Source organism: Ranitomeya imitator, chromosome 3, assembly GCF_032444005.1.
Source record: "Ranitomeya imitator isolate aRanImi1 chromosome 3, aRanImi1.pri, whole genome shotgun sequence".
NCBI classification, from domain to species: domain Eukaryota; kingdom Metazoa; phylum Chordata; class Amphibia; order Anura; family Dendrobatidae; genus Ranitomeya; species Ranitomeya imitator.
Genome location: NC_091284.1, coordinates 92,847,534 through 92,874,654, shown reverse-complemented (window position 1 = coordinate 92,874,654; position 27,121 = coordinate 92,847,534). Strand labels below are relative to the sequence as shown.

Below are 27,121 nucleotides of genomic sequence, written 5' to 3'. Positions count from 1 at the left end.
CCCTTCTCCTCACACTTCTCCTCACACTTCTCCTCACCCTTCTCCTCGCCGTTCTCCTCGACCTTCTCCTCGTCCTTCTTGCCCTTCTCCTCGCCCTTCTCCTCGCCCTTCTCCTCACCCTTCTCCTCGCCGTTCTCCTCGACCTTCTCCTCGTCCTTCTTGCTCTTCTCCTCGCCCTTCTTGTCGCCCTTCTCCTCGCCCTTCTTGTCTCCCTTCCTCTTGCTGACTGGGAATTAGAACCTCCGCAAATTCAGGGCATCCAGGGCCAACAATCCCAACCAAGTAGCATCCTGCTTTTGGCGGGCACCAACAGAGATGAGGTAGCTTAGGAAGTGGAACAAGTGCAGCAAGGTATGTGGCTAGGTGACCTGACTATCCCAACCTGGGTTCTCCAAACTACTTTGTGGGCTCCGTGATCTGTATTCCACCAGCTGGAACTGTCATTTTTGGGCTGACGTCCTGTAGAGTCACACTGATAACAGGAGCACGGTCCTTTTTATATTCCACAGATCTCATTTTATGACATTGTCCCACAGGATTAGGGAAAGGTGGGGTGAGAGTATCGCTCATTGCTTAATTGTTCAATTAAACTGCATAATTTTCCTTCAAGTTGTGCAGACTAGTGCACTGCAGGGGGTTGATGGAATATGTAATCAACATGCATTCCACAAATTAATATACAATAAGGGTCAACGGACAGTCTCATATGAAACAATGGCTGATGTCCCTTGACTTATTTAACAAATGAACAGTACGTCCGACATAATGAAGAATAATTCACCCCCGTTGTGCAGATTTTTCCGCACTGATTTTTGTAAAATCCACACTGCGGAATTACCGCGTTTTTTCTGCCTTTTTTTGTGCAGATCTCACCTGCGGTTTTACACCTGCGGGTTCCTATTATGGAGCAGGTGTAAACCGCTGCGGAATCCGCACAAAGAATTGACATGCTGCGGAATGTAAACTGCAGCGTTTCCGCTCATTTTTTTCCGCAGCATGTGCACTGCGGATTTTGTTTTCCATAAGTTTACATGGTACTGCAAACTCGCGGAAAACCGCGGCGGATCCGCAGCAAAATCCGCAGCGTGTGCACATACCCATAAACCGCATGCCTTCAAAACATGCTATTTAATCTGAGAACAGCATAATATAGTGCAAAATAACCTAATTCCACGAGTGTGTCACTAATTAGCCTGTGTGTTGTTGTTTCAATGCAATCAGTGTTTTATCAGCAGATTATCATTGCAGGACTAGGTCTCGTGTGCAGGCCAGTCCAGTTAACCTGTGTAACCCCGCTCCCACCACTGATTGGCAGCTTGCTGACTGTGTACACAATAAGCTGCCAATCAGGGATGTGGGAGGGGTTATACAAAGCTCAGCATTCTGAGCACTGCTACATGCTTAGCAGGATATGATATGGCCGTCGTATTTTGCACGTGTGTATATATATATATATATATATATATATATATACATACATACATACAGTGGGGCAAAAAAGTATTTAGTCAGTCAGCAATAGTGCAAGTTCCACCACTTAAAAAGATGAGAGGCGTCTGTAATTTACATCATAGGTAGACCTCAACTATGGGAGACAAACTGAGAAACAAAAATCCAGAAAATCACATTGTCTGTTTTTTTATCATTTTTTTGCATATTATGGTGGAAAATAAGTATTTGGTCAGAAACAAACAATCAAGATTTCTGGCTCTCACAGACCTGTAACTTCTTCTTTAAGAGTCTCCTCTTTCCTCCACTCATTACCTGTAGTAATGGCACCTGTTTAAACTTGTTATCAGTATAAAAAGACACCTGTGCACACCCTCAAACAGTCTGTCTCCAAACTCCACTATGGTGAAGACCAAAGAGCTGTCAAAGGACACCAGAAACAAAATTGTAGCCCTGCACCAGGCTGGGAAGACTGAATCTGCAATAGCCAACCAGCTTGGAGTGAAGAAATCAACAGTGGGAGCAATAACTAGAAAATGGAAGACATACAAGACCACTGATAATCTCCCTCGATCTGGGGCTCCACGCAAAATCCCACCCCGTGGGGTCAGAATGATCACAAGAACGGTGAGCAAAAATCCCAGAACCACGCAGGAGGACCTAGTGAATGAACTGCAGAGAGCTGGGACCAATGTAACAAGGCCTACCATAAGTAACACACTACGCCACCATGGACTCAGATCCTGCAGTGCCAGACGTGTCCCACTGCTTAAGCCAGTACATGTCCGGGCCCGTCTGAAGTTTGCTTGAGAGCATTTGGATGATCCAGAGGAGTTTTGGGAGAATGTCCTATGGTCTGATGAAACCAAACTGGAACTGTTTGGTAGAAACACAACTTGTCGTGTTTGGAGGAAAAAGAATACTGAGTTGCATCCATCAAACACCATACCTACTGTAAAGCATGGTGGTGGAAACATCATGCTTTGGGGCTGTTTCTCTGCAAAGGGGCAAGGACGACTGATCCGGGTACATGAAAGAATGAATGGGGCCATGTATTGTGAGATTTTGAGTGCAAACCTCCTTCCATCAGCAAGGGCATTGAAGATGAAACGTGGCTGGGTCTTTCAACATGACAATGATCCAAAGCACACCGCCAGGGCAACGAAGGAGTGGCCTCGTAAGAAGCATTTCAAGGTCCTGGAGTGGCCTAGCCAGTCTCCAGATCTCAACCCTATAGAAAACCTTTGGAGGGAGTTGAAAGTCCGTGTTGCCAAGCGAAAAGCCAAAAGCATCACTGCTCTAGAGGAGATCTGCATGGAGGAATGGGCCAACATACCAACAACAGTGTGTGGCAACCTTGTGAAGACTTACAGAAAACGTTTGACCTCTGTCATTGCCAACAAAGGATATATTACAAAGTATTGAGATGAAATTTTGTTTCTGACCAAATACTTATTTTCCACCATAAAATGCAAATAAAATGTTAAAAAAACAGACAATGTGATTTTCTGGATTTTTTTTTCTCAGTTTGTCTCCCATAGTTGAGGTCTACCTATGATGTAAATTACAGACGCCTCTCATCTTTTTAAGTGGTGGAACTTGCGCTATTGCTGACTGACTAAATACTTTTTTGCCCCACTGTATCTGACTTTAGGATTGTTCCTTGATTAAACACTTTTCTAGAATGCTGAATGTCAATATTCATTATATTGAATTCATAGATATCGTGTGTTATGAATGTTCTTATTACTGCTTTGCTTTATTGCTCACTTTGTCTCTTCTTTCCGGAGCACAGACATACAAAAAGATAATGCTGATGTTAAGGGGAAGCGTCGTGTACGGCGGAGCACAAATGCCATTGTGTCTGACTAGCCGTAAAAAAACAAAATGAGCGGGATGCGTTTGCTTAATGTTGGAGGGAAAAGGTCGGAGCTGTGGTGTTGGCGCAGTGTGTTTACAAGCTCTGTCTCGTACTGTCAGGCATATTAACTCACGTCTGCACCGCTAAGAGCTTGGTGATTCATTCATTATTCTGGGATTATAAAGGATGATGATTCATTCTTCTTAAATATTACCTTAATATCTGTCGCTGGGGAAATTGCCTCTGGTGTTTTGTAATTCACTAGTTTTTCATTTATTTGTGCACGTGGCCATTGCAAAGCTTTATAAACCACAGAGCGGGCCCACACTTCTAGTACCATCTGCCACTGGTGATGAATGAATTGCAGTAGGACTAAGGTACACGTGCGTTTTCATTTTCTGCATTTTTTATTTAGTTTAATTTTTATTGACTAAGGTGCCGGATATACACAGGATAGCTGTAAATCCATCATCCTCCATAATCATGCACACTCCGAGCATAGTATTTAGATCACTAAAGGGCAAAAAGCTGCCGACAGACCTCAGAAAGAGGTTTTTCAGTTCTGGGAAAAAAGTATTGGGCAAATTGAAGTCCTAACATGCTTGATCGCACTTTTCCGTGACTTCTACCATTGTGTGAAGTCTGGAGACTTCCACCTAATCCCAGTCTTATAGGGAATTTGTCCCCAGGTTTTTGCTACCCCCATCTCAGAGCAAAAATTGTTAACACTAAAAGGGGCAATAAAATCAGATCCAATATAAAGGAGATATAAAATATACGGTAATTAAAAATTATTAAATGAACCCTAGTGAAAACAAGATAGAGCGAGTGGAAACCACTCATATAAGCAGAGAACAACCAACCACCAGAGCAAATGACCTAACCCCAAGAAATCAGGTTAGGACGAAGGATTTTCAATCAGAAACGCGCGTCGGGGTGCGCATTGGTTGGATTCGGTGACGCCATTAAGGTATAGGAATCTCCGCTACAATCTTTCATTATCTCCTTTCACTGCCTTTTTGTTTATATTGTGCCAATTTGCACTTACCATACTTTGGGTGCCTTCCACACTATTAGAACACTGCAGGTTTGCACATTTGCACCTTTTTTTTTTTTTTGCACTCTCTCCATACAAAGGTTGCTTTTACAGCTTAACCCTATTATGGGTTATTTTTAACCCCATAGTGATTTTGTATTGGACGTTCACGTTGCTTATTTTATAAATTTTACCATTTTTTTTCCACCATTGGCACATATTACTATTCCAGATTGTTTTTAAGGAGTCCTGATATTCTTTCCTTTTTTGGTACACCTCATGCCTATATTGGTTTTTATATATAACTTTTTTGGAGATTTTATCTTGGTTATTTGTTTTTTTTATCCAACATGTGCACTTATATTTGTGTATTACCACTACAAATAAAGATTTACTGTTATAAAACATATACCCTGCTATGTGATTCTTTCTTGGGGTTAGGGCCTTTGCTCTGGTGGTTGGTTGTTCTCCCCATCTCAGAGCAGCATAGTATAGAGACAGAGACACTGACTCCAGTGATGTCATTTACTGGGCAATGTCATTTACTTTGTCAGTGGGAAAACTTACAAAATCAGCAAGGGATGCAACTTGAGACCTGCAAGCAAAAATCCAGCAGGTTCACAATGTAAACCCATAGACCATCTATAGACATAATGTTGTAATTTGATCACCCTGATACTCCTGTTGTGTGACCGTGTAGCCCCCGCCTAAATACACATACAGAAAGGCCTGTATTATAGCTCTATTATTTCCTAAGGCCTCTTTCACACGTCAGTGTCTCTGGTACGTGTGGTGACCGTTTTCTCACGTACCGGAGACACTGACACACATAGACCCATTCAAATGAATGGGTCTATGCACATGTCTTCGTCTTTTCACGGACCGTGTGTTCGTGTTGAAAACACGGAGACATGTCCGCTTTTCTGTGGCAGTACGATCCGCAAAGCGTCCCGCACACGTGCACACGGAGAACAGTGTGCACTCTCCTCCGTGTGCACGTACTGCGGTAGGAGAGACAGCGCTACAGTAAACGCTGTCCCCCTGTGTGTGGTGCTGAAGGCGGCATTCATCTCTTCTCCCCTGCAGGAGAGAAGGGATGAAAGATCGAGTTGTTTTTTTTTGTTTAACCCCTTAACGATTACCGATACACCTTTTAACGGCGGCAGTTAAGGGTACTTAAACCACAGCACCGTTAATTAACGGCGCTGTGGAAAAAGTGAATAGCGCCCCCCAGAGTCGGATTTTCTCTGGGGTCTCGGTTACCGGGGATAGCCGAGACCCCAGAGAACATGATTCGGGGTTTTTTACCGACCCCCGGGTTGCGATCGCCGGTAATTAACCGTTTACCGGCGGTCGCAAAAACAAAACACAATTTCCCATTTAATTTCTCTGTCCTCCGATGCAATCGCACATCAAAGGACAGAGAAATGGGGTCCCCGATCGCCCCCCAATACTCACCTGACTCCCCACGGTGCTCCTCGTGGCTCCCGATGGGAGCTGCCATCTTGTTCCGGCCCAAAAATGGGTTCATTCGCAGTGCGCCCGCCGGCCGGCACCCGGAAGATCTTTGGGGTCTCGGCTGCCGGGGGTAGCTGAGACCCCAAAGAACATGATCGGGGTCGGTTTTTACCGACCCTGTTTTGCGATCGCCGGTAATTAACTGTTTACCGGCAACCGCAAAAAAAAAAAAAAAAAGCGGTGTGTTAATCTCTGTCCTCTGATGTGATCGCACATCAGAGGACAGAGAAATAGGGGGATTCGGTCCCTGGATTCGTGTCCCTGGATCCTCCTGCGTCCCCTCCTGCCCGCCGGCTTCTTCATCCGGTAAGAAAATGGCGAGTGCATGTGCAGTGCGCCCGCCATGATCTGCTGGCCGGCAGCTAGAGGAGTTGGGACTAAAATTAGGGTTGGGGCTAAAATTAGGGTTGGGGCTAAATTTAGGGCTAGGGTTAGGCTTCTTTCACACTAGCGTCGGTACGGGGCCGTCGCAATGCGTTGGCCCTATGTACCGACGCACGTTGTGAAAATTGTGCACAACGTGGGCAGCGGATGCAGTTTTTCAACGCATCTGCTGCCCAGTCTATGTCCTGGGGAGGAGGGGGCGGAGTTACGGCCGCGCATGCGCGGTTGGAAATGGCGGATGCGACGGACAAGAAAACCTTACATTGAACGTTTTTTGTGACGACAGTCCACCAAAACACATCGGATCCAGTGCACGACGGACGCAACGTGTGGCCATCCGTTGCGATCCGTCGGCAATACAAGTCTATGGGCAAAAAAACGCATCCTGCGGGCACATTTGCAGGATCCGTTTTTTTGTCCAAAACTACGGATTGCGACAGATGCCACACGACACAAGTGTGAAAGTAGGATTGGGGCTAAAGTTAGGGCTAGGGTTAGGGTTGGGGCTAAATTTAGGGTTAGGGTTGGGGCTAAAGTTAGGGTTAGGGTTGGGGCTAAAGTTAGGGTTGGGGCTAAAGTTAAGGCTAGGGTTGCGGCTAAAGTTAGGGTTAGAGTTGGGATAAGGGTTAGGGTTTGGATTAGGGTTGGCATTAGGGTTACGTTTGGAATTAGGGTTAGGGTTGAGGTTAGGGGTGTATTGGGATTAGGGTTAGGTTTGAGATTAGGATTAGGTGTGTAGGATTTAGGGTTTTGATTAGGGTTATGGTTAATGTTGAGATTAGGGTTGTTTTGGGGTTAGGATTGTGATTATCGTTAGGGTTGTGATTAGGATTATGGATCGGGTTGGGGTTAGGGGTGTGTTGGGGTTAGGTTTGGAGTTAGAATTGGGGGGGGGGGGGTTTCCACTGTTTAGGTACATCAGGGGGTCTCCAAACACGACAGCCAATTTTGCACTCAAAAAGTCAAATGGTGCTCCCTCCCTTCTGAGCTTTGCCGTGCGCCCAGTGGTTTACCCCCACATATGGGGCATCAGCGTACTCGGGATAAATTGAACAACAACTTTTGGGGTCCAATTTCTCCTGTTTCCTTTGTGAAAATAAAACCTTGGGGGCTAAAAAAAAAATCTTTTTTGTGGGAAAAAAAATTATTTTTTTATTTTTACGACTCTGCATTATAAACTTCTGTGAAGCACTTGGGCATTCAAAGTTCTCACCACACATCTAGATAAGTTCCTTGGGGGGTCTAGTTTCCAAAATGGGGTCACTTGTGGGGGTTTCTACTGTTTAGGTACATCAGGGGCTCTGCAAATGCAACATAACGCCCGCAGACCATTCTATCAAAGTCTGCATTCCAAAACTGCGTTCCTTCCCTTCCGAGCTCTGCCATGCGCCCAAACAGTGGTTTACCCCCACATATGGGGTATCAGCCTACTCAGCATAAATTGCACAATAAATTTTGGTGTCCAATTTCTCCTGTTACCCTTGTGAAAGTAAAAATTTGGGGGTGAAAAGATCATTTTTGTGGAAAAAAACATGATTTTTTTTTTTCATGGCTCTATATTATAAACTTCTGTGAAGCAGTTGGGGGTTCATAGTGCTCACCACACATCTAGATAAGCTCTTTGGGGGGTCTAGTTTCCAAAATGGGATCACTTGTGGGGGGTTTCTACTGTTTAGGTACATCAGGAGCTCTGCAAATGCAACATGACGCCCACAGACCATCCCATCAAAGTCTGCTTTCCAAGCGGCGCTCCTTCCCTTCCGAGCTTTGATGGGTGCCCAAACAGTGCCCCCCCCCCCCTCCCGTACATATGGGGTATCGGCGTACTCTGACAAACTGGTCAACAGATTAGTGCTCACCACACATCTAGATAAGTTCCGTAAAGGGTCTAGTTTCCAAAATGGGGTCACTTGTGGGGGGTTTCTACTGTTTAGGCACATCAGGGGATCTCCAAACGCGACATGGCGTCCGATCTCAATTCCAGCCAATTCTGCATTGAAAAAGTCAAACGGCGATCCTTCTCTTCCAAGCTCTGCAGTGCGCCCAAACAGTGGTTTACCCCCACATATGGGGTATCGCCGTATTCAGGAGAAATTGCACAACAAAATTTATGGTTAAATTTCTGTTTTTACGCTCGTAAAAATTAAGAAAAATGGTTCTGATGTAAAATGTATGCAAAAAAAAGTTAAATGTTCATTTTTTCCTTCCACATTGTTTCAGTTCCTGTGAAGCACGTAAAGGGTGAATAAACTTCTTGAATGTGGTTTTGAGAACCTTGAGGGATGCAGTTTCTAGAATGGTGTCACACTTGGGTATTTTCTATCATATAAACCCCTCAAAATGACTTCAAATGTGACGTGGTCCCTAAAGAAAAATGGTGGTGTAAAAATGAGAAATCGCTGGTCAACTTTTAACCCTTAGGCTGCCGTCACCCTAGCAGTATTTGGTCAGTATTTTACATCAGTATTTGTAAGCCAAAACCAGGAGTGGAACAATTAGAGGAAAAGTATAATAGAAACATATGCACCACTTCTGTATTTATCACCCACTCCTGGTTTTGGCTGAGAAATACTGATGTAAAATACTGACCAAATACTGCTAGTGTGACGGCAGCCTTATAACTCCCTAACAAAAAAATTGTGCTGATGTGAAGTAGACATGTGGGAAATGTTATTTATTAACTATTTTTTGTGACATCTCTATCTGATTTAAGGGCATAAAAATACAAAGTTTGAAAATTGCAAAATTTTAAAAATGTTTGCCATATTTACGTTTTTTTCCTAAATAATCGCAAGTAATATCGAAGAAATCTTACCACTAACATGAAGTACAATATGTCATGAAAAAACAATCTTGAATCAGCGGGATCCGTTGAAGCGTTCCAGAGTTATAACCTCATAAGGTGACAGTGGTCAGAATTGTAAAAATTGGCTCGGTCATTCAGTACCAAATTGGCTCTGTCACTAAGGGGTTAAAATAAAGTTTGGGGGTCACCTCCCTCCTCCCATCCCCCGTGCGCCCGCCCGCTTGCAGAGAAATACTCACCCAGTTCCTGCGATCTGCTCTCAGCGCCGGCAGCCTGTCTTGTGTGAGGGGTCACGTGGTACCGCTCATTACAGTGATGAATATGCGCATATTCATCACTGTAATGAGCGGTACCACGTGACCGCACACAGGACAAGCTGCCGGCGCTGAGAGCAGACCTCGCAGGAGCTGGGTGAGTATTTCTCTGCAAGCGGGCGGGCGCACGGGGGATGGGAGGCGGGAGGTGACCCCCAAACTTTATTTTAAACAAAAAAAAAACTTGATCTTTCATCACTTCTCTCCTGCAAGCGCTGCTTTCAGCCGAGCAGGACAGAAGGGATGAATGCGGGCTTCAGAACCACAAGCAGGGGACAATGCTTACTGTAGCACTGTCTCTCCTGCACGGTCCGTGTGGTCCTCAGATGACATACGGGCGGCACACGGATGCCGCACGTGTGCCACACTGATGTGCCACGTGAGCACACGGACACGGATAACTCCGGTACCAGTTTCTCCGGTACCGGAATTATCTGGATGTGTGAAACCGGCCTCAGTTATAATAAGACTTTCAACGAGGTTCATTAGCCCTTTTATAATACCTTTTATGTCCCGCTGGTTTCATATAGAGATGGATCGCTTGTAGACAGGTCTGTACAGTAAAGTATCTAAATTAGAGGATATGCAGCATCTTTAGGCTCAGTTCACACTAGGTGTTTTTGCAGCGCTTTTTGATGCTTTTTTTATGCTAATTTCAGAAATCTCATGCACACACAGCTTGTATTTTTTTTTTTGTTGTCATCAGGATTTTGTGCTTTGCATGTTTGTTTGTTTTTTTTTTTGCACAATGGAGCACTTAATTTCTTTCAGCGTTTTTTGCATATTGGGTGGTCAGAAAACACACCAAAAACGCGTTGGTGTATCAGGTTTTGTTGCGCCAAAACCTGGTTTTATAAAATAGGACTTTTTTTTTTTTCAACACTGAACTTTATCAGCATGCACAGGAGACAAATCTAGCATTCTAGCATGCCAAAAATGCAGCACAAAACGCGAGAAGAACCAAGGATAACATGCTTTTTTCTGCAGCATCTTTCTTGCCAAGAGATCAGGTTTTGCTGCAGAACAAAAACGCTGAAAAAATGCCTAGTGTGAACTTACCATTAGGGTATGTGCACACAATGCTGATTTAGTGCAGAATTGGTGCAGAACTGCAGCAGATTTTTCTGCTGCAGAAACGCTGGAGAACTGCACTGTGATTTACAGTACAATGTAAATCAATGTGAAAAAAAAAGCTGTGCACATGGAACAGAAAAATCTGCGCAGAAACGCTGCAGATTTCAAAGAAGTGCACGTCGCTTCTTTTGTGCAGTTCTGCAGCATTTCTGCGCAGATTTTTCTGCATCATGTGCACAGCTTTTTTTTCACATTGATTTACATTGTACTGCACAGAAACTGCACAGAAACTGCATCAAATCTGCAGATGCAGATTTAGTGCAGAAAATTCTGCACCACATTTCCTACGTGTGCACATAGCCTTAAAGGAAATCAGTGGAGCATTTTCTGATTTACCATAATCTGAGAACATCATTATGATCAGCAGTTTGCTGTAGTTTGAATACAATCCGTGTTTTATCAGGAAGAAATTATCACTGCAAGACTAGGCCCCCACCACTGATTGGCAGCTTATTGAAACTGTACCCAGGAAGCTGCCAATCAGGAGTGTGGGCGAGTTATACAGAGCTCAACTTTGTGACCATGGCTACATCTACAGCAGCTGAAAGAGGGATTCTAGCAAAACTGCAGCAAGCAGCCCAGTAAGGGATATATTGCTGGAATCGGTGTCTCTGCCCCTACGTCGTGCACATCTCAGATTACATAGTTGACAGATTCCTTTTAACAAATGGATACGATTCTGCAACTAAGGCAGAAATTAAGCCACAAATATTCCCCTCTACCTGGTTCAACTGTTGCCCCCTTGTTGAGGACTGATGTGGAGTTACCATGTTGGTCATTACTATACTTTCCTGCATGTTTTGTGGTTCTTATGCACATCCTGAGGTTCAGGTCTCGTCGCCCTCAATGTTGGCTGAGGAAGGACATAAGCAGGATTTCCAGTCTGTTTTGCTAATGTCTGTCCTGTGTGTATGGCCGTCCCTTATCTCTGTACCACAGGCGTCTGCCATGGACTGTTATTCAGTGCAGGTAGCGGCATCATTAATCCTGGGAGAGCGATGGCGTCTGATACGGAAATGTATCATCCTTTGTTGACTGATGGGAACAGCCGCCTACAGCAAAGTTGCATCTTGGAAGGAGCGATTCTTTGTTGCATCAGTGATTTAGACAGATTTGCTTCTTACTCTTAATTTCCCCTTAGTGACTGGAATATGGCCAGCGACAATTAAAGTTACGCGCTAATGAGATATGTGCAATCTCAGACATACTAATTGTCTGAAAGTAGGGCAATTTCTCTGGTTCCCATAGCCTAGAGCCACGATGGGATGTGAATATAGATTTTAGCTCGCAGGTAATTTATTTAACTTGTGAAAAGTCAGGAGGAATCTGATGATATTGGCAATATTCTTTTTTTTTTTGCCTCCTTTTAATATGGGTCAGATTGGATAGAAGGAGTTACTTGTCATTATCTTATCAAGGTTTTGCTTTGTCTTTGGCAAATTTAGACAGAAGAGAAAAAGGTTTGAGGTGCGTGCACGTGGCGAAATTTGCACAGCGAATTCTATTGTCGATTCAACCACTAAGCTGCAAATTCTGCATTTAGAACAGGCGGATTTTGATGCAGATTTCACCCCTTTTCAATAAAGTAGAGGAAATCGACCATTCAAGTCCGAAAAGAATTGACGTGCTAGAGTTCACCCCGCAAGTCAATCACATGTGGAAAACTTAAAATTTTTAAAAATATATCTATTACCGTATTTGCTAGAAAAAATATTGATGTATTTTTTACACGTAGACGATGCACAGCAAGTCCACCAATGTGCATTTACCCTCTGTCCATTTAGGACTCATGCTGCAGATTGCCTGCACCAAAGGGTCAAAATCCACAGCATAAAGAGACATAAAATCCACAGCATAAAGAGACACAAAATCCACAGCATAAAGAGACGTAAAATCCACAGCATAAAGAGACATAAAATCCACAGCATAAAGAGACATAAAATCCACAGCATGAAGAGATGTAAAATCCACAGCATAAAGAGACGTAAAATCTACAGCATAAAGAGACACAAAATCCACAGCATAAAGAGACGTAAAATCCACAGCATAAAGAGGCATAAAATCCACAGCATAGAGACGTCAAATCCACAGCATAAAGAGGCGTAAAATCTACAGCATAGAGATGTAAAATCCACAGCATAAAGAGATGTAAAATACACAGCATAAAGAGGCGTAAAATCTACAGCATAAAGAGGCGTAAAATCCACAGCATAGAGATGTAAAATCCACAGCATAAAGAGATGTAAAATACACAGCATAAAGAGACTTCAAATCCACAGCATAAACAGACGTAAAATCCACAGCATAAAGATGTAAAATCCACAGCATAAAGAGACGTCAAATCCACAGCATAAAGAGACGTAAAATCCACAGCATAAAGAGACATAAAATCCACAGCATAAAGAGACGTAAAATCTACAGCATAAGGCCGGCGTCACACTCAGCGTATAAAAATACGGTCCGTAATTTACGGCCTTAATACGCAGAAAAGTGTCCAAAATAGTGGTCCATAGCTCCTCCGTAGGCAGGGTGTGTCAGCGTATTTTGCGCATGGCATCCTCCGTATGTAATCCGTATGGCATCCGTACTGCGAGATTTTCTCGCAGGCTTGCAAAACCGACATACGGACATACAATGGATCCATGTTCTCAAAAAATAATAAAAACATATATACTGTATATATATAATTGCCGGCTTTTGCGATCTCCTTCCTAAACCCAACATGATATGAGACATGGTTTACATACAGTAAACCATCTCATATCCCCATTTTTTTTGCATATTCCACACTACTAATGTTAGTAGTGTGTATGTGCAAAATTTGGGCGCTCTAGCTATTAAATTAAAGGGTTTTTCCCGGAAAGTTTCCACGCTTGACTTCATATGAGGACATCCAGCAGAGGGCGCATGACCGCGACTGAAGGTAACTATAGGTCATTGACCTACATTACCTTCATTCCCCAAGGTTTTACAGGCAGGAGCACAGCTGCATTATAGCAGAGCTCCTGCCTGTAAAATATTTTAACCCCTTCAGATGGATTTACATCGTGGGACGTTACAGATCAACGGAAGGTATGTATATTGTTGGTTTATTATTTTTAATTTGTTACAGAGCGAGGGTCTTCAGGTGGATTGAGAGAGCAATAAAATATTAAAACAACCTGTGTGTTTATTTCATTAAAATACTTTTTAATAATGAGTGTGTGTTTTTTAACCCTTTCATACAATTGGATCAATAATGGATAGGTGTCAGAATTGACGCCTCTCCATTATTAATCTGGCTTAATGTCACCTTACAATAGCAAGGTGACATTAACCCTTCATTACCCCATATCCCACCGCTACACGGGAATGGGAAGAGAGTGGCCAAGTGCCAGAATAGGCGCATCTTCCAGATGTGCCTTTTCTGGGGTGGCTGGGGGCAGAGATTTTTAGCCGGGGGGGAGGGGGGGGGGAATATAAGTGGACCCTCTCCAGGCTATTAATATCTGCCCTTAGTCACTGGCTTTACTACTCTGGCGGAGAAAATTGCGCCAATTTTTTCCGCCATTTAACCCTTTAATTTAATAGCTAGAGCGCCCAAATTTTGCACATACACACTACTAACATTAGTAGTGTGGAATATGCAAAAAAATTGGGATATGAGATGGTTTACTGTATGTAAACCATGTATCATATCATATGTCGGGTTTAGGAAGGAGATAGCAAAAGCCGGCAATTGAATTACCGGCCTTAAAGCTATCTAGCGCTGTATGAAGTAATAATATACAGTGGGGCAAAAAAGTATTTAGTCAGTCAGCAATAGTGCAAGTTCCACCACTTAAAAAGATGAGAGGCGTCTGTAATTTACATCATAGGTAGACCTCAACTATGGGAGACAAACTGAGAAAAAAAAATCCAGAAAATCACATTGTCTGTTCTTTTTATCATTTTTTTTGCATATTATGGTGGAAAATAAGTATTTGGTCAGAAACAAACAATCAAGATTTCTGGCTCTCACAGACCTGTAACTTCTTCTTTAAGAGTCTCCTCTTTCCTCCACTCATTACCTATAGTAATGGCACCTGTTTAAACTTGTTATCAGTATAAAAAGACACCTGTGCACACCCTCAAACAGTCTGACTCCAAACTCCACTATGGTGAAGACCAAAGAGCTGTCAAAGGAAACCAGAAACAAAATTGTAGCCCTGCACCAGGCTGGGAAGACTGAATCTGCAATAGCCAACCAGCTTGGAGTGAAGAAATCAACAGTGGGAGCAATAATTAGAAAATGGAGGACATACAAGACCACTGATAATCTCCCTCGATCTGGGGCTCCACGCAAAATCCCACCCCGTGGGGTCAGAATGATCACAAGAACGGTGAGCAAAAATCCCAGAACCACGCGGGGGGACCTAGTGAATGAACTGCAGAGAGCTGGGACCAATGTAACAAGGCCTACCATAAGTAACACACTACGCCACCATGGACTCAGATCCTGCAGTGCCAGACGTGTCCCACTGCTTAAGCCAGTACATGTCCAGGCCCGTCTGAAGTTTGCTAGAGAGCATTTGGATGATCCAGAGGAGTTTTGGGAGAATGTCCTATGGTCTGATGAAACCAAACTGGAAGTTTTTGGTAGAATCACAACTTGTCGATTTTGGAGGAAAAAGAATACTGAGTTGCATCCATCAAACACCATACCTACTGTAAAGCATGGTGGTGGAAACATCATGCTTTGGGGCTGTTTCTCTGCAAAGGGGCCAGGACGACTGATCCGGGTACATGAAAAAATGAATGGGGCCATGTATCGTGAGATTTTGAGTACAAACCTTCTTCCATCAGCAAGGGCATTGAAGATGAAACGTGGCTGGGTCTTTCAACATGACAATGATCCAAAGCACACCGCCAGGGCAACGAAGGAGTGGCTTCGTAAGAAGCATTTCAAGGTCCTGGAGTGGCCTAGCCAGTCTCCAGATCTCAACCCTATAGAAAACCTTTGGAGGGAGTTGAAAGTCTGTGTTGCCAAGCGAAAAGCCAAAAACATCACTGCTCTAGAGGAGATCTGCATGGAGGAATGGGCCAACATACCAACAACAGTGTGTGGCAACCTTGTGAAGACTTACAGAAAACGTTTAACCTCTGTCATTGCCAACAAAGGATATATTACAAAGTATTGAGATGAAATTTTGTTTCTGACCAAATACTTATTTTCCACCATAATATGCAAATAAAATATTAAAAAAACAGACAATGTGATTTTCTGGATTTTTTTTTCTCAGTTTGTCTCCCATAGTTGAGGTCTACCTATGATGTAAATTACAGACACCTCTCAACTTTTTAAGTGGTGGAACTTGCACTATTGCTGACTGACTAAATACTTTTTTGCCCCACTGTATATACATATATGTGTCTCAATGACATATATATGTATGTGTATATATATATATATATATATATATATACACACACACACCTATTCTATGTGTACACATTTATTCTACATATTCTATTGTAAGCTGTCAGTGTGATTTTACTGTACACCGCGCTGAATTGCCTGCTTTTCTCTCTAACACCGCTGCGTATTTCTCGCAAGTCACACTGCTGGTCCGTGTGTAATCCATATTTTTCTGGCCCCCATAGACTTTCATTGGCGTATTTTTTGCGCAATACGGTGACAAACGCAGCATGCTGCGATTTTCTACGGCCGTAGAAGACCGTATAATACGGATCAGTAAAATACGGCTGATAGGAGCTGGGCCATAGAGAATCATTGTACCGTATGCAATCCGTATTTTCAGCAACTCTTCTACGTCCGTAAAACTCGCTATTGTGAGGTTGGCCTTAAGAGGCGTAAAATACACAGCATAAAGAGACGTAAAATACACAGCATAAATAGACGTCAATCTACAGCATAAAGAGGCGTAAAATCCACAGCATAGAGACATAAAATCCACAGCATGAAGAGGCGTAAAATCCACAGCATAGAAATGTAAAATCCACAGCATAAAGAGACGTAAAATCCACAGCATAAAGAGACGTAAAATCCACAGCATAAAGAGACGTAAAATCCACAGCATAAAGAGACGTAAAATCCACAGCATAAAGAGACGTCAAATCCACGGCATAAAGAGACGTCAAATCCACAGCATAGAGAGACATAAATTCCACAGCATAAAGAGACATAAAATCCACAGCATAAAGAGGTGTAAAATCCACAGCATAAAGAGATGTAAAATACACAACATAAAGAGACTTCAAATCCACAGCATAAAGAGACGTCAAATCCACAACATAACATAGAGACGTCAAATCCACAGCATAGAGAGACATAAAATCCACAGCATAGAGAGACATAAAATCCACAGCATAGAGAGACATAAAATCCACAGCATAGAGAGACATAAAATCCACAGCATAAAGAGACATAAAATCCACAGCATAAAGAGACATAAAATCCACAGCATAAAGAGACATAAAATCCACAGCATAAAGAGGTGTAAAATCCACAGCATAAAGAGGTGTAAAATCCACAGCATAAAGAGGTGTAAAATCCACAGCATAAAGATATAAAATCCACAGCATAAAGAGGTGTAAAATCCACAGCATTTTAAAGAGACGTTAAATCTAAACATGAAGTCAGTTTACGCTGCGTGTTTTCTCTGCAGCATGTGGATGGGATTTGCCCAGTTAAGGCCCCTTCACATTAAGCGACGCTGCAGCGATACAGACAACGATCCGGATCGCTGCAGCGTCGCTGTTTGGTCGCTGGAGAGCTGTCACACAGACCGCTCTCCAGCGACCAACGATGCCGGTAACCAGGGTAAATATCGGGTAACTAAGCGCAGGGCCGCGCTTAGTAACCCGATGTTTACCCTGGTTACCATGCTAAAAGTAAAAAAAAACAAACACTAGATACTTACCTACCGCTGTCTGTCCTCCAGCGCTGCGCTCTGCTTCTCTGCTCTCCTCCTGTACTGGCTGTGAGCCGGAAAGCAGAGCGGTGACGTCACCGCTCTGCTTTCCGGCTCACAGCCAGTACAGGAGGAGTGCAGAGCACAGCGCTGGAGGACAGACAGCGGTAGGTAAGTATCTAGTGTTTGTTTTTTTTTACTTTTAGCATGGTAACCAGGGTAAACATCGGGTTACTAAGCGCGGCCCTGCGCTTAGTTACCCGATGTTTACCCTGGTTACCAGTGAAGACATCGCTGGATCGGTGTCACACACGCCGATCCAGCGATGTCTCCAGGGAGTCCAGCGACGAAATAAAGTTCTGGACTTTATTCAGCGACCAACGATCTCCCAGCAGGGGCCTGATCGTTGGTCGCTGTCACACATAACGATTTCATTAACGATATCGTTGCTACGTCACAAATAGCAACGATATCGTTAACAATATCGTTATGTGTGAAGGTACCTTTAGACAAAAGTCTGTAGTGAGGCCACAAATAAATTTAGAAAGTGGTGAGACAGAGGTTATCCAAGATTGTGTTTCATCCACCTCTCGTGTCTCCCCTTTTCCTCATAGTTTGTAAGCTTGCGAGCAGGGCCCTCATTCCTCCTGGTATCTGTTTTGAACTGTATTTCTGTTATGCTGTAATGTCTATTGTCTGTACAAGTCCCCTCTATAATTTGTAAAGCGCTGCGGAATATGTTGGCGCTATATAAATAAAAATTATTATTATATTATTATCTCTTCGTCTTTCCATTTCCATGTACCGTAACAAGAAGTGAAACTTTGTAATAATTTGCATTACACACAGACATGGCCGTTTATTGCACTGGCCAAAGATCTGTTCTGTAGCCATGTGGCACAATGCTATTCTCTACCAAAGAAATAATTAAAGGTAAAGAATTTTTTTATGACAAATCTTTTCTATTATCATAAATAAAAATTGCCCCTGGACAACCCCTTTAACTGTGTGAATGAATACTGACCAATCTGTGCTGGAAATCACAGTTGGTTGGACTGCTATCCTTCTGATTATGGATGAAATAAAAAATTATATACTATATATTTTTTTTTTTTTAGGTTTTTACTTTTTAGGTTTTGGAACATCCAAGTTTGTCGACTGTTCATATTTCTTACAATGTAGATTTTTATTTTCCTTATTTTGTGGTTGAGGTCTAAGTATCCTCACTGTGTCTTCTTAAATCCCCAGACTGACACAGTGCTAGTACTTTAATTTCTGAGCTGGATCAGTATTTTTTTTCTGAAAAAGTCAAGTGCCTACTGCTTTTTAGAAGTGAGGAGCGGGAAGCCATTGCATTCATGACTGTGATGAGTGACTTTTCTTCTACCCAGTGCTTTTTGTGCTTTACTTCTATTTCTGCTCCTTGGAATAATGGGTTTAACTGGCTCAAAAGAGATAATAAGACAAGCCGCTGGAAACTTGGAATATGGCTCCCTGCAATGACAAATGTAACTCTGAGTGCCATTGTGCAAGTCTTGTGCAATCAGATTCACCTTTGTGTACGAGAAGAACAGGCAGGTGACAAAGCAAAAATGGTACTGAAAGTATAGAGAAGAAAGGAAGAAAGTGTCTCCTGTAAAAGGCTGCCTTCACACACGCTTTTATGTAAAAAACAAAATGCATTTATACATATTTTTTGGGAGGGGAGTAAGGGATGGTTGCTATTTTTTCTGCTTCTTTTACTTATTTGTATATGTGTGTGTAAATATATATATATATATATATATATATATATAATTATTAGTGTGTTGTCAGTCTTACAAATAGGTCTTCAGTATCAGGTCGATGAGGCCGGACACCCAGCACGCATACCAGTGATCTTGTTGCAGGTTCTGAAGTGGACCGATGTACAAAGAAAACAGTTCATCAATATCAAAATCTTGGAGAACTTCTTACATTTTTCTTATTCCATTTTTGTAAAGATGTGCTATTATTACAGATAATGAGGTTCAATGGTCTTGTCATTAAAGTTCCTTGTAGAATCACATGAGTTATAATGTCAAAAACACTTGTCAAACTCTGATTTCATAGAGATGGCATGGAAAATATTGTATTTACATTGCCATGTAAGGTCTCTGATATGGAGCCGTAATGTCTACCTTAGGGGCAGCTATTTTGACCTTGCCTTGGTAATCGGGCTGTACTCGGTCAGCATTTGCCCTTCTGACAACTGTCTTGCTACTTGTTAATTACTCTGTTTGCACACTCCGTGTCTGCTCTCTATCAGATAACCTGCTTCAATTGCCTGTTCACAGCGGAGATGCACGCAGTGATCCAATGTCCCCAGCCTTTTATAACTCATAGCTCCATTTGTGACAAATATTATTCAATATTACATGTCTGTGAGTGGCAAAAGTATGTGAACCTTTGTTTTCAGTATCTGGTGTGACACCCTTGTGCAGCAATAACTGTATCTAAACGTTTTCTGTAATTGATGATTAGTTCTGCACACCGGCTTGGAGGAATTTCAGCCCATTCCTCCCTACAAAACAGCTCAAACTGTTATATTGTTAGGTTTTCTACTAGCTTAAGGTCCATCCACAGCATTTTTTTTTACAGGATAAAGGTCAGAACTTTGACTTGACTGATCCAAAACATTAACTTTATCAGTTAGGCTACTTTCACACTTCCGTCGGCCCGACGTACCAACGGACGTTGTGCTAAAATTCATTGTAATGAGCGGGGAGGAGGGGCGGAGTTTCGGCCTCGCATGTGCGGTCGAAAATGGCGGACACATCGCACAAAAAAAATGTTACATTGAACTTTTTTGTGCCGATGGTCCACCAAAACACGACGCATCCGTCGCACGACGGCCATATGTCGCAATGCGTCGCTAATGCAAGTCTATGGAGAAAAAAACGCATCCTGCGGGCAACTTTTCAGGATGCGTTTTTTCTCCAAAACGACGCATTGCGACGTAGCCCAAATGACGGAAGTGTGAAAGTAGCCTTACCTTGAGTTCCTTGATGACCTGACAGACTATTATACTCCTTGTTCTTGGATCGCGCTGACGAAGGCTAGCGCCAAGATTATTATTATTATTTTTTTATATAGCACCATTGATTCCATGGTGCTGTACATGAGAAGGGGTTACAAACAAATTACAGTAAACAGGCTAATACAGAGGGGAAAGGACCTTGCCCTTGCGGGCTTACATTCTACAGGTTGGCGGGGAAGGAGACAGGTAGGTTGGGGGATTGCAGCTGCTCCGGTGATGGTGAGGCGGTAGCTCCGGTGATGGTGAGGCGGTAGCTCTGGTAGTGGTGAGGAGGCAGCGGGGTCAGTGCAGGCTTTCCTGCAGAGGTAGGTTTTCAGGTTTTGTCTGAAGGATCCAAATGTGGTTTCTAGTCGGACGTGTTGGGGCACAGAATTCCAGAGGATGGAGGATATTCGGGAGAAGTCTTGGAGGCAGTTGGGTGAGGAGGAGAGAAGGAGGCCTTGGGAGGACCAAAGATTACGTGAGGGAAGAGATCAGGAGATTAGTTCAGAGATATATGGAGGAGACCGGTTATGGATGGCTTTGTAGGTCAGTATTAGTAATCTGAACTGGATATGCTGAGGGAATGGGAGCCAGTGATGAGATTTGCAGAGGGGAATAGCGAGGAGAGAGATGAATTAGTTGGGCAGCAGAGTTAAGTATGGACTGGAGAGGTGCAAGGGTGTTGGCATGAAGGCCACAGAAAAGGATGTTGCAGTAGTCGAGGCGGGAGTTGATGAGGGCATGCATAAGCATTTTAGTAGATTGATGAAAGGATGGATTCTGGAGATATTTTTGAGCTGTAGGCGACAGGAGGTGGAAAGAGCTTGGATGTGCGGTTGGAAGGAAAGGGCAAAGTCAAGGGTTACTCCGAGGCAGCGGACTTCCGTTACGGGGGAAAGCCTGATGTCATTAATTGTGATAGATAGGTCAGGTAAGGAAGATCTGTGAGATGGAGGAAAGATGATGAGTTCAGATTTGTCCTCATTGTGTTTGAAGAAGTGAGAGGAGAAGGAGGAGGATATGGCTGATACACTCCTTGATTCTGGACAGCAGAGCGGTGACATCTGGGCCAGAGAGGTAGATCTGCGTGTCATCAGCATACAGGTGGTATTGGAATCCATAGGACTTTATGAGTTGTCCCAAGCCAAGTGTATAGATTAAGAGTAAGAGTCCTAGAACAGAGCCTTGAGGAACTCCCAACAGAGAGCGTGTGGGATGAGGAGGTGGTGTGGGAGTGGGAGACGCTGAATGTGTGGTTGGTGAGGTATGAGGAGATCCAGGATAGGGCGATGGTCTTTCATGCCAAGGGAGGAGAGGGTCTGTAGTAGGAGGCAGTGGTCAACTGTATCGAAAGCAGAAGACACGTCTAGAAGGAGGAATATAGAGTATTGTCCGTTAGCTTTGGCTGTAAGTAGAGATGCACGTGAATGGCCTCGTGCCATTCTTGTAGGAGGAGATGCACTGTTACAATCTTCTTACCTAACTAACACTCTTTACGATACCTATTTAGGTTTGTCTCCTCCTGTTATATAATATCGCCTCTCTTTATGGACTCAATTTGAGTTTGTTTTAAAAATTTGATGTGACTTTTTATTATTGCTAAATAAAATGAACTACTTTTGTCTACCTATGACTGTATATCTTTTTGTGAATAGGTCTTGTTAGGCTATGCACTAGCATATTGCCTAGAGTGTTATGAATGTTGACAATATGGTTGGGGTCTGAAATAAGAACTTACTATAAAAATGTATACTCCTTTTACTACTGTTTAATTCCCACTTATCTCTCTTGATTTATACCCTTTCCTTTTCCTCCTTTCAGCTCTTCTCTACAAGCCCATTGATCGTGTAACGCGGAGTACCTTAGTGCTGCATGTGAGTAATAACGTGTTGTCTAATCCAAAGTAGCTCATGATTTCATTAAAAATATTTTCTTCAGTTTCATAGAGGCGAGTTACCAAACCAAGTATATCTGTCAATAAGGCAAAACACGTTTGACGATGGTTAACCCTTTTCTGCCCAGTGACCAAAACATGTGTTTGCGGCTGTCATCTTTGCGGCACTGTGATGCACAGCGATGCTCCGTCTGCATCTCCCTCGGATCATAATGCCTGTCCAGCCCTCGTAGCGGGAGCTCATGGTCCATACCTAGGATTTACCCCAAATCATTTGGACTCAGTGTTTACAATTTTGTAGCCACCACTTTCCAGTGAATACATTGAATATGTATAAATCCAGCCTCAAAGCCATCCAGTATGTACAGTATAGAAGCAAATATTAATCCATTTTATCCCTTTAGTTGCACACTTGCAAGCGTTGCACTCTAAGCCTGCACTTTTGTCGCTACGACGGTACGATTCGTGACGTTCCAGCGATATCCATATGATATCGCTGTGTCTGACACGCAGCAGCGATCAGGGACACTGCTGAGAATCGTACGTCGTAGCAGATGGTTTGGAACTTTCTTTAGTCGCTGGATCTCAAGCTGTCATCACTGGATCGGTGTGTGTGACGCCGATCCAGCGATGCGTTCGCTTGTAACCAGGGTAAACATCGGGTTACTAAGCGCAGGGCCGCGCTTAGTAACCCGATGTTTATCCTGGTTACCATCGTAAATCTAAAAAAACCAAACAAACAAACAGTACATACTTTCATTCCGGTGTCCGTCAGGTCCCTTGCCGTCTGCTTCCCGCACTGACTGACTGCCGGCCGTAAAGTGAAAGCAGAGCACAGCAGTGACGTCACCGCTGTGCTGTGCTTTCACTTTACGGCCGGCAGTCAGTCAGTGCGGGAAGCAGACGGCAAGGGACAGACACGGAAATGTAAGTATGTACTGTTTTTGTTTTTTACGCTGGTAACCAGGGTAAACATCGGGTTACTAAGCGCGGCCCTGCGCTTAGTAACCCGATGTTTACCCTGGTTACCCGGGGACCTCGGCATCGTTGGTCGCTGGAGAGCTGTCTGTGTGACAGCTCCCCAGCGACCACACTACGATTTACCTACGATCACGGCCAGGTCGTATCGCTGGTCGTGATCGTAGGTAAATCGTATAGTGTAACGGTACTAGCCACCGATTGGAGTGGGTTCTGTTAATGAGAATGGAGAGGATTTATAATTAAAAGTAAAATTGCAATGTTTGTTTTTACAACCTCTTTGCAACGGTAACATTTTATCATGAGGAGTAATAACCCTTTAAGCCAGGGATGTCAAATGTAAATACACAGAGGGCCAAAATTAAAAGCTTGGGACAAAGTCGCAGGCCAACCTTCATTATTTGTTAAAAAATGTCTACAATTGAAGTTTTTCCTTATCAAATAAAACAATTAATTTTTGGAATTATATTGGAATATAATATGTTATGTAAGAGCAGCAAGAAGCATATGGCCCAATGGCCTAATCTAAATATGTAATGACACATGATAAAACACCTTAAATAAAACATAATAAATTATGATGAAAACAAATGTGCCTTCCCCCCCCCCCCCCACCAAGTACAGTATGGGCAGTGAATTCCTCCACAGTACCCTCCACATACAAAGTATGATGACTACTGTACCCCCCTCCTTCAATCCCAACAAACAATAGTGACCCAATCATATTATGTCCTCCATACAGTGTAATGGGCCCCACATAGTGCTCCATACAATGGACCCCACATAGTGCTTCATATAGTGTAATGTGCCCCACATAGTGCTTCGTACAGTGTAATGGGCCCTACATAGTGCTCCATACATGGTAATGGGCCCCACATAGTGCTCCATACAATGTGATGGGCCCCACATAGTGCTCAATACAGTGTAATGGGCCCCACATGGCGCTCCATACAATGTGATGGGCCCCACATAGTGCTCAATACAGTGTAATGGGCCCCACATGACGCTCCATTGTAGTGGGCCCCATATTAAAACAAATAACTATTCACCTCTGCCTGTTCCACCGCTGCTCCAGGCTGTTCTTAGATCACAGTCCTACCTGTGGGCATGCGCGCCATCTGCTCAGCACTACCACCGCCGCTGCTCTCCTCTAGAAGTGTGCCATCCCCCTCATAACTTAAGCCACCACCCTCGCCCTCCTCAGCTCGCCGCGTGGCCTGATGGGTTGGTGCATGTGCAGAGGAGAGTAGTGGTGGCGCTAGTGATGACGGGGACGTGCATGCAGAGGAGATTAGTGGTAGTGATGAGGTGGTGCTCGTGCCCCCTCTGGCACACTTTCCATATGTTCCCCACCACTGCCCTAGAAGGAAAGCTCCTAATAAATTATCCCTTTAATCAAATAGTCATGTATATGGAGTGAAATGGAGCAAGTTTAGATTCCCTCCACTGAATATCGTACTAGAGTCACATCTTTTTCCTCTGTCAGGATTTGTCGGATTTACTTAGTCTTTGTTTTAGGTCAGGGGATGAATATAAATTTGAAGCCGTGAATCATGAATCACATGGAGTACGGCAATGATGTGAGAGCGTGGGCTGCAGAGCTGTACTCGTACTACAAAGGGAGATGGATAGTGCGGTGTTAGGGGATGAATGCGTTGCCTGCAATGTCCTAGAAAGGACGTTGTGATGAGCTTTGTCCTCTAGCTGAATGCTGAAGGTCCCACTCAATGGACATGTCAGTAGTGAGTGCGGGGGGCTGTATGGTGGTACATGGAGTGCACTGGGAATCAATGCTATTAGGAGAATACGTCCATGTTACGGCTTGTGATTTGGCATAGAGCTGGGTAATAGGACCCCATGCACCTCCATGATTGCCTAGCTGTGTCTCCATACACCAGAAAAAGATGTGCGAGACCTTCCAGATTGTTCGTCTAGAGGCCTACTCACATAACCTTATTTACTCATCCATATTATGGCCACAAGTCTCAGCCTGACCCCATTCTGCAGATAAAGTAATGGACACACTTGGAGGACAAGCTGTTGGGCTGGTGCCAGCTCTTCTCTGCTTCTCAGGAAAGCTGAGGATGCCTGAAAAGCCGTGAAGACAAGATTCATGGCATTGCCCGCTCACCAGTAGAGATCGCTTATGTCTGTGCATGTCTAACAATAGAGTACAGAAGGTGGACACATTGTAGGCTCAGGAGAATCGACACTAGGGGGCACGATAATGATACAATAACGAGTATTTCTCAGCACCGAAACATTGTTAGGGTATTGGATGTTATACTATATATACTGGTGTGTACAGACATCCTATATCTAAACCAATGCCTGGGATAACCCCTTTGGTATTAAAAAGCTCATGTAGAGCGCAACTTTCCCAATTTAGTGAGCTTTACAATGCCCTCCAGGAGCAGTGATGTCACCTAGACTGAGTAATATGTTCTGGGTGAGCGCCCATGTGCAGCCAGCTCCACACTGACCCATATTAGCAGTTCTGTTATGTGTCAGACATTTATTAGTGTTCACATAACTAATAAAATGTTTATGGCCTAGTGAGGTGCAGATCTGTGCACACCTAAGAACTCTATGGATCTGAGTGTTTATATTCTACCGTGCCAGACAAATGTCAAAAATGCAAAAAAAAAATGCAGAACGTTGGACCTCATAATACAGACTCACTCATTCAATCATACATACATACATGCAGACCCATGCAGAGTTCAGGAAAGCTTCTAATAATATAAAATTACAGAAACTTAAATAAAAACGCAAATATACTAACCAGGTGTGGTTTGTCCCAAAGTACTGCTCAGTCTTTTCACCCTAGCTACATTTTTGTAGATGACTCTTCTGTAAAGTGGGTCTGTATTCAGACTTTGCTTTTCTTTGAAGGGACATAATGTGTATTGGTTTCCCTGCCAGTAACCAAAATGGCCCAAAGAAATCTTAGTGATTTGACAATTGGCTGCCTGTCAATCACTGAGAGGTGTAGGGAGGTGCGAACGCTTCTAATGAATAGAGTGGATTTATAATTGTGACCAGTGTGTTTTGACTGCTTCTAATAGGCAAACTACCATATGTTTTTTACTCTAATAGGAGAGCAGAAATGTCCCCATATTGTCTGATGACAGATCCGCAGTCTGAACGTGAACACATACTTGATGCTTTGCTATATGTTGTTACTTATTTCTCTGTCCTTTCCTGTGTTCCAGGATCTTTTGAAGCATACACCTGTCGACCACCCTGATTATCCACTGCTACAAGACGCACTTCGCATCTCTCAAAATTTTCTGTCTAGTATAAATGAGGATATTGATCCACGGAGAACTGCAGTGACAACACCAAAAGGCGAGGTGAGACCATGGCCAAAGCATGCCAGGTGACCAATGTGACTATGGCCAAAGCGTGCCAGGTGACCAATGTGACTATGGCCAAAGCATGCCAGGTGACCAATGAGCCCAAGGCCAGAGCATGCCAGGTGACCAATGTGACTATGGCCAAAGGATGCCAGGTGACCAATGAGCCCATGGCCAGAGCATGCCAGGTGACCAATGTGACTATGGCCAAAGCATGCCAGGTGACCAATGTGACTATGGCCAAAGCATGCTAGGTGACCAATGAGCCCATGGCCAGAGCATGCCAGGTGACCAATGTGACTATGGCCAAAGCGTGCCAGGTGACCAATGTGACTATGGCCAAAGCATGCCAGGTGACCAATGAGCCCATGGCCAAAGCGTGCCAGGTGACCAATGTGACTATGGCCAAAGCATGCCAGGTGACCAATGAGACTATGGCCAGAGCATGCCAGGTG

General features: G+C 43.6%; 1 protein-coding gene across 5 annotated transcripts in view; it reads left to right on the top strand.

The window, feature by feature from the left end:
- Nucleotides 1-27,121, top strand: part of ABR (ABR activator of RhoGEF and GTPase) — a 427,958-nt gene that overhangs the window by 293,159 nt on the left and 107,678 nt on the right. For all 5 annotated transcript variants that reach the window (XM_069761141.1, XM_069761142.1, XM_069761143.1 and 2 more), the window contains 2 exons: nucleotides 22,257-22,309; nucleotides 26,523-26,663. In XM_069761141.1, coding sequence (XP_069617242.1) covers nucleotides 22,257-22,309; nucleotides 26,523-26,663 — 194 coding nt within the window. The remainder of the gene's footprint in view (nucleotides 1-22,256; nucleotides 22,310-26,522; nucleotides 26,664-27,121) is intronic.